The sequence below is a fragment of the Notothenia rossii genome, assembly GCF_949606895.1.
Source record: "Notothenia rossii genome assembly, chromosome: 8".
Lineage (NCBI taxonomy): Eukaryota > Metazoa > Chordata > Actinopteri > Perciformes > Nototheniidae > Notothenia > Notothenia rossii.
In genome coordinates this window covers 76,035,838-76,044,324 of record NC_136906.1, presented here as the reverse complement: position 1 = coordinate 76,044,324, position 8,487 = coordinate 76,035,838, and the positions used below count along the sequence as shown (strand labels likewise).

The window sequence follows — 8,487 nt, the reverse complement described above, 5'->3', positions numbered from 1 at the left end:
AAAAAAAGTGTCTGGTGCTGGATTTGAGTGTCTGAGTGTGTGGGGTGTTAAAGTCCAGAGGGGGCAGGGGGGAGAGGGGGGGGGGGGGGGAGAGTTCAGCCTCCTGATCACTGATAACAAAGTGCTTTATAAATATTGTGTATTATTGTTATTTATATTCACATTTCTACACTTTATGGCTTGTGACCCCTCCAAACAAAGTCATTTTTCTTTATCATAACCGGTTGCTTATGTTTACACCTCGAATAATTCAGACTTCTCAATTCAAACTTTTCTTATTCAAGTCTGCTTTTTTCATTTTTAGATGCCTGAAGAAGTATATTATTTTGTATTTTCAGTAGATCATTTGAAAACACCAGCGGAACTTCAGAAAATACTATATAACAATAAACCAAATTTCTCGCAAATCAATTTTTTAACCACTTGTTTAGATCCAACCCCCCGCGTTCCAAATGAATCTATGTCCAAACACGACTCAAGGTTACTTACAAAAAACAATGCAACAGGGCTTTATCATAGACCGTTTTCACACCAAGTACTTAGTTCCCAGCCGTACTTAGTTCCCAGCACTTAGTTCCCGCATGGTTCACACCGGAATGAGTCCCCGAGGGAAGATTACTTAAATGAAGCCGCTGAAGTCACTTCTTCTTCTTCTGCTTTGGGTTTACTGGCAGGCCGCAAACAACTTCACGGCGTATACTGCCACCCGAAGTCCCCGGAGTTGGGGACTGGCTTCAGTAGAAGCTGCTGGGACTCCCAGCAGCTTCTACTGAAGCCTTCCGAGTAAATCGCCAGAACGCCGACACCTCCTCATCTCCACCGCTCCCATGTTTTCTTTTGTGTTGCCATAAGTTAGTCTCTCTCCGTTGGTGCGCTGGGCTGATGCTAATAATGCTAATGCCAGCAAATACAATGGCGGCTTCACAAAACTTTTCAGAGTTTTACGGGGCGCGGTTTGCAATTCGCCCAGCCAATCAGAAATGTGAACTTTTTTCTCCCCAGGAAAGTACCACCTCTCTAGCAGGGACTAACAAGGGGGGAACATTTCTCATAATCTTTTTGGTGTGAATGCAAAATCCCAGGAACTATCGGAACTAAAAGGGAAAAGTAGTCCGGTGTGAAAGCGCCTGTAGTGTATTTGTGTAAGCAGGCCTTTGTACCTCTTTTGGTCGGCTGGAGTCAAGTTGTTCAGCCAAAACTTGAAGCTGCTCTTGTCTGATGAAAGCATAACTCTAGAGAGGAGAATGGAGACAAAGCACAAAGCAATTATAATCCATCATAAAGTAAAATGAAGACTGAAGACTTTTCTTTTTGCCGCTGCTTTTAATTGAACTATTCATATCTTAAACTGCACTGTAACTTTTATTCATGTATTTTTTCTTTTAATGTTTATTTTATTATCTTTGCTTTTTAATGAATGTTTTTAAATGCCATTTTCTTAATGTCTTTCATTTTTTTAAAGCACTTTGAATTGCCTTGCCTTGCCTTGCCTTTATATGAATCCTTCAGTAATAAAAAAGGCAATAAAGGAATTGAATTGGCACGTGCTCCGTCTGACCTGGTTGAAGGAGGAGTCGCTGTCGGAGCAGTTGTCGGTGTACTGGCTGTTGGCCTGGCTGTGCTGCTGCTCTCTGTGCATCTCCTCCTTCCTCATCTGGTCCTCCTCAAATTTGTTGATTAAAGACTCCACCACCATGATCATGGTGTTTTTTAGAGTCTGCATCATCTGCTGGTACCTGCCACAAATTAAAAAAAGTAATGACCTATAAACTGACTCCACAATGAATACGTCATGATCAGAAGGAGAGGAGACAGGAAACAAAGCTCAGAGACTCAGCGCCACTCACTCTGCTGAGTCTCTGCTCTTCCGGGTGATAGCATGAATCAGGGTCTCGTGACCTGAGCCTATTGCATGTTGTCCATCTCCTCTGGTCAAGTAATTGGTCTCTTGTTCCACCACAGTCCCCAGAGAGCTCTCCACATACTGACGGAGATACTTGACTAACTCATAACTGAAGAAGAATAATAACAGAGTCAGAGCTACTGTTCAAATTGAAATAGCATACATTACTTTTAAATCTGACCATAAAGAATATTCAATACTATCTGACTCTTGTGGCCTTACTTGTGGAAGTTCTTGTCAGTCTCTTCCAGGTGGAGGAGGATCTCTTCAGCACATTCGGTGGACGGAGCTCCAGAGATCCTGTCGTTGATGCTTCTCAGAAGCTGCTTCAGCAGGGACTGCAGCTCTGCTTCGTCTTCAGCAGACAGCTGAGACATCTCTACTGTTGCTCCTTCAAGGGACAGAGTAGAGTGATTGGTTGCATCGGCCCTCAATGGGAAAATGTATGAGGGTGAAGAGCCAGTTCTCTGTGTATTGCTACCCAGGGTTTGGCAGACAGGAGGAAAGGAGGAAAGTATTTGAGTTGGTTTTCTTTAAAGATATATATTACTGTTTAACTACCTGTAAATAAGATGCATAGGTAGAGGGGAAAACACTCAACCGAAGATTGGTAAAATAATTTAATGTGCATAACCATAGTAAAGGTCCTTTCCAAACGAAAATGTACTTTTTCTAAATTGATGTTATCATTTGTTTTCTTGTGCTTTTACTTGTGTAAGCCATTTGAGTTGTGTTAGTTATGAAAGTTGATGTATTTGGGTATGAAATATGCTATCTAAATAAAAAAGAGTCCGTTTCAATGCTCAGCACACAGGGGTAAAATGCTCATATGTTATGGGTCATGCATTTTTCAGAAACAAGTGTCAATCAGGTCATCACTGACAGATGTATCACTGTCATCACTGACTGGTGCAGATAGTTTAAATAATGTGTTTTCATTGTCACTAGATAGCTGTTTGCACGCCACAATACACAAATACAAATATAGCAGCCAGAATTAATTGGTCTATGATGTACACCCAAACTAAAGTATGTGATATTAAATGTAGAGCCAAACACTACACAAGTATAATGTATTCTCTCTGGTTAGCTTTAAGATGCTAAATGCACCACTGTAACACAGCTAGCTAAAGACAACACTGCAGAATTGTAACTGAAAGCGTCGCTGTCCAAAAACCAAAAATGTCGCTGCTGCACAAACTGAACATCCGAACATGAAGACATCATATGAAGGATATTTTAAACCGGTTTACCTTGTTTATGAACTTGTAAAACTGTTTCATCCGGGTAGCATTTTGGGAGAATTTGCCACAGAGTGCTGCGTCTCTATGGAAACGGTGGTGCATTGTGGGATGTCAGAAGAAACTGTGCGCTACCTTTTTGAGCGTTGGAAATATGGGTTTCATAGATGAGGTATGCGACGTTTCAGATAAAGCATCCTTGAAAATACAAGATGTCAACAGAATAAAATGTAATGCAATATATATTTGGAATGTAATCATTTATTTTAAATTCTCTTGAGAGACGTATAAATAATCGATCTTTTGTAAACAACTAGGCAAGCATTGGGACCAAAAAAAGAGAAACACGGACTTTATATTCCCTTAAAATCCTTCTTGAAATGTCAATATTATTTTTTCATGGATAATTGTTTATTATCCAGAAACTGCAGTGTTAATATGGCTGTTATACCTCTGTATTCTTCCGAAATATTTCTGTCGGTTTTTCTCTAGTGATCTTAAATGCAGCACCACTACCTACGTCACATGGCTCAATGTTTTGCTCTTTTGACATGGTGCTGCGTGGAGACATATCTGCCTGCTAAAACCGGCTGAAACTCTGCTAAACCTTCATTTGTTATCATTTATTTAATATGCCGTAACAAGGAAACGTTTTTGTTCACACGCCTGACTGACTACTTTACTTTACGGTTAGGAATCTCAAAGCTAAATCGGCTGTTCAAGCTTTAGCTATAGCAAGCTAGCATCAGCATCAACAGTGTGGATTATGGCGTCAGTTGACAGCTTTCAGCTTTTTTATAGAGAAATGTCTCGATCATGCAATCCTTACTTTGAAACCCTGGCCCTGGTCGGTGCTATTTACACGGCCAGCAGGGCAGTAATCCTGCTCAGAGAATGCTGCTCTTTGGTCAGGGTGCATTTTCTGCCCAGAATAATCCCCAATAAGAAGAAGCTGAGCCAAAGGTTTGGAGAATGGGCCATCGTGTATGGTAAGGCTGCAGAAACAGAGTGCATGATTATTTAGATGTGTGTGACAGAGAGGAGAGGAGAGTCAGTTTCATGCATTTTATTTTAGAAGCCCTTCAGTTAGATTTGGGATGTAAATCCTTTTAATTTGATGAGGCACAAAATAAAGTTGAAGCTTCTTAGATTCGATATTTGTTGACAACACCACAGCTAATTATGTCTGCAAATAATCATATTCATTATTGACTTATCAGGTACTGATTTGCTCTAACAAAAATATGGACAAAAAGAGAACATTGCAAATTATGATGACATTTTCAAATTGCTTGTTTTTTTATTATATAAAAATGAGAAAAGCAGCACATTTTAGGTAACACTTGAAAAGCTTGAATCAAAAGATATTAATCGCCATGAAAAGTGCTAATGTATCAAATGAATTGAGATTGTTGTTTGTTAATGTCTTGGCAATATACTAATCATCTTATAATTTCAGTTACAAAGTGAGCTGTATTGTATTTTTAGAGCCCAAAGTGCAGTTACTGGTCAATAGCTCTCAGTTATATATCCTAATTTCTTCTTCACATGTATTCAATGATAGATATCGTGCTCTCTCCTCTCAGGTGCATCCGAGCCGGTGGCCAAAGCCTACGCAGAGGAGCTGGCCCGACATGGCGTCAGCATCATCTTTGTCACTCAGAGCGAGGCCTCTGTGAGAGACATCGCTGCTTTACTCTCCCAAAGCTACGGAGTGGAAACTGTTGTGCTCCTCGCTGACTTCTCTTTGAACCAAGCGGCCAGCAATACCATCAAAGAGGCCATGAAGGGCAGAGAGATCGGCTTCCTGGTGAACTGCATGGAGTCTTTGGATTCCCCTCAGAGCCTGATAGAAATGCATGAGCAGGGCCTGTTGGATCTGGTGAATAAAAATGTAGCGGTGGCGACTCTGATGGCGCGGTTGGTGCTGCCCGGGATGCTGGAGCGACGCAGAGGAGCCGTGGTCAACATATCATCGGGAGCCTGCTGCAAGCCTCTGCCTGGGAGAGTGACACTAACTGCATTTGCTGTAAGAAAAACACTGAGAATATCTGCTTTATAAATACACATGTAATACCCCTTTCTAAAAGTAAATATATATATTTATAATATATTTTTTAATATTTTCTCAACATTTCAGGGCTATATGGATCATTTGTCAAGAGCCCTTCATCTTGAGTACAGCGGCAAGGGGATCTTTGTCCAAAGTCTGATTCCTTTCCAGGTAGATGCTTTATATGTCGATTACAAGCAGGCCTGCTTGCTGTACTTAAATACATTTAAGGTGCCAACCAAAGTGTGTCAAGCTAGTGAAGCTAGTTTCAAATGCACATCTCTGTTTATATTTAGACAACATTTAACATTTGAGAGTTTTGGCTTATAAAAAATAGCGTTTGTTTTATATTTCTCCAAAGTAATGTATCAAAAATAATTGGTGTTTGGGTTTTTTAGCTGCATCAATTAGCTAATTAACAAAACAATTATTGAAGCTTTTCTCAATTTTATATCATGTTAAACTTAAAGGTGGGGTAGGTAAGTTTGAGAAACCGGCTCGAGATACAGTTTTTGTTATATTCCATGGAATGCTCTTAACATCCCGATAGCAATGAATATCTGAAGTGCTTTGACAAAAAATCCATTAAAAAAATGTCATGTGTGGAAGCCGTAGCGCTGTAAAAAGCACGACCAATCATCTGAGCCGGCCCGGCTAAAATAACTGGATGGCCTACCTGCCTGTCTGCCTTCCATCTGTGCACAAACTTATCTCGTGCCCTCATTGGTCATGTGCGCGTTCGTGTGTGTTGGAGGAGGGGCTCTGTGAGGAAGTGGCGGATTTTTTCCGGCTGTGTATTTTCTAATTTTAGCGCACTCGAGCTGGTTTCTCCTAAATTACCTGCCCCACCTTTAATATCTTTGGATTTTTTTGAGACACCACACAATTAATTTTTATAGACCAAACAATTAATCAATTAATTAATTAGGTCAGGAAATATTCATTTAATCACAAGCGTAACATGAATTTTTGATTCTTTGGATTTTTACCAAGTAAGTATAAATTATTCTCTCAAGTGTTTGATAACCAGTATGTATATCTGTTACCAGATAAGTGAGCAACCACCATCCTCATCATCACCATCATCAAGACTCAACTGGTTTGAACCACAGCCGGAGGTTTACGCCCGCCACGCCATCTCCACCCTGGGGGTCTCCAACAGGACCACCGGATACTGGCCTCACACTCTGCAGGTCAGGACTACATAAGTCACGAAGGGTGTTCACATTGAAGGAATCTGCTTTGTAATGTTAATGCAATTCTACATAAATGAAGACTAGAGAACAAATCCAATCAAATGTGTGCAAAGCATCTGAATGAACTTTGAATATGTTGTATTTCTATTCCTAATAGAACAATTTAAATAATTCAGATATATTTTTTCATATTTTTTTTAGTTGAATTCTTAAATTTTTCTCTATTTAGTTTTTTTCCCATTTTAATGTATTATATATGTTATCCTCAGAAGTGACTCAGACAGTAACACTGATAATATGATCTGGAACATAAGATCTGTTTCTCTCTGCTGTTTCTCTTCACAGTACGGACTGATGAGACGCATTCCAGACTTCATGTGGGTTCTTGGATCACGTGTGTGGATCAGTTTAAGCTAAAAGCTCTGCTCTCCTTCCTCTGACTTACTCTAACCCACTTACTGGATCTTCTTGTTACAGAGTTTTAAACATCTGCCATTAGTCTAAATTCATTCAACTCTCAGGCTCAGTTAAGGTCGGTAGTTAAAGATCATTTCATTTCTTTATTTGGTGTCAGTATTTATTGAAGCTGCAGTGGAATTTCCTAAATTGATGAATCGATATACACTACAAGTGTATCAATATATGGTCGGACAAATGTGTGACATCCTTTAGTTACCTATAGAAACTAGACTATAGAACAATTATCGTTTGTATATCAAAACCTCCCCCTGGGTTGAACCTTGCATTTGTAAAGCAGATTGTGTGTTTCTTCCATGGTGAACAAAGAATACAAAACAAACTAGTAAATGGGGGACATGTTCAACAACTAGCAAAACTATATTAAAAAATCAGTTTACAAAGTCTCAATTATCCGGTTGTATGCTCAGTACTTCCTGAACACATTCTTTTGAACTTAAATCGTACTTTTTAAAACACTTCTGTATAACAATGATGCTCGATCAGACAAGACTCAAGTGTTCAAAGGCATGGTTCATTACATCTAAGCGAATAACTGAACGTACAATTATTCTATTTGTATATGTGTTCAGATCAAATGTTACATTAAAAAAACACAGCCAGGAGAAAGCAATACAAAATCAGCCGCCATGAAATAAACAAAATGTTATTTTTGACACTACATACAGTATACCCTGTGTTATCTGGTTTTATCCATAGGGTTTATTTTACGATGTTATTGTTTTGTGCTGACTTTCCATTTATCACTGCTTGTATCACTGCTTACTGGTATCTACCACACCCACAGTATATAAGACGCGTTCAAAGACCAAATGGCATTCACCCAAAAACACAACCACATTCCCAGTTAGAGAGACGGACTAATAACGTAATGTAGGATAATTATTCTCGATGTGTGCAGAGCTGTATTAAGCAATACCAGTGAATAGAGTTATTTTGATCAATATAATTACATCTAAATCTCAACGTGATGTACAGTAGAGTGAGATTGTGATGTTTGTTTCATTGAGAAACGATATTTGAGATACATGTGTATATATTGCTTTAAAATCAGTATTTATTTTAAACTAGCTCAACAGATCTGTAAACAAATTATGATGTATTTTCTGAGTGGTTGCTTACACATACAATACTCTATATAAATTCAATGTGTCATCATTATACAAAAACCATTAAATGTCTTTCTCCATTCCCATACTGTCCTGTGTTTTATTTAATTGAAGTGTTTGTCTATATATGAAATGTTGACTGAACTATATTCCGAAGGCCACACACGCTTTGTTTTTCTCCTAAAACATCAGGATGGTGTAAATCATTCACGTGAACAGACACTGCCAGAGTTCACCCTGTGACCCCCTTCACATCAGCCAGGTCACAGAGTGTTGGTAACCTTTAGTAAAAGTGAGTGAGGCGCTGGCTTCCTAAATCCACGCGGTGCAAAACCAACCTCGACTGCTTTCAGGGGATTCAAACACACAACCATAGTCTATGAATCCATTGTAGGTTTACTTATCTGCATGTATTGTGTCAGACAACAAAGTAAGATTATTTTCAGACTCATTTGGTAAAAGTCTTCATGAAATAGGTCAAGTTGTAAAGGCATTAGGTTTCCTTATA

The 8,487-nt window shown here is 39.1% G+C and overlaps 2 protein-coding genes across 2 annotated transcripts in view; one reads left to right on the top strand and one right to left on the bottom strand.

The window, feature by feature from the left end:
• tbc1d32 (TBC1 domain family, member 32) overlaps positions 1–3,254 on the bottom strand; it is a 64,696-nt gene extending 61,442 nt beyond the window's left edge. The window contains exons 1-5 of the mRNA XM_079645321.1: positions 3,157–3,254; positions 2,126–2,294; positions 1,848–2,012; positions 1,559–1,736; positions 1,161–1,232 (exon numbers count right to left, since the gene is read on the bottom strand). Coding sequence (XP_079501447.1) covers positions 1,161–1,232; positions 1,559–1,736; positions 1,848–2,012; positions 2,126–2,280 — 570 coding nt within the window. The 5' untranslated portion in view covers positions 2,281–2,294; positions 3,157–3,254. The remainder of the gene's footprint in view (positions 1–1,160; positions 1,233–1,558; positions 1,737–1,847; positions 2,013–2,125; positions 2,295–3,156) is intronic.
• A 425-nt stretch (positions 3,255–3,679) lies between these two features.
• hsdl1 (hydroxysteroid dehydrogenase like 1) lies at positions 3,680–8,063 on the top strand. Its single transcript, XM_079643252.1, has 5 exons — positions 3,680–4,133; positions 4,731–5,173; positions 5,285–5,368; positions 6,247–6,390; positions 6,739–8,063. The coding sequence occupies exons 1-5, from the start codon at positions 3,911–3,913 to the stop codon at positions 6,808–6,810; spliced, it is 966 nt and encodes a 321-aa protein (XP_079499378.1). The 5' UTR covers positions 3,680–3,910; the 3' UTR covers positions 6,811–8,063.
• Positions 8,064–8,487: the final 424 nt, after the last annotated feature.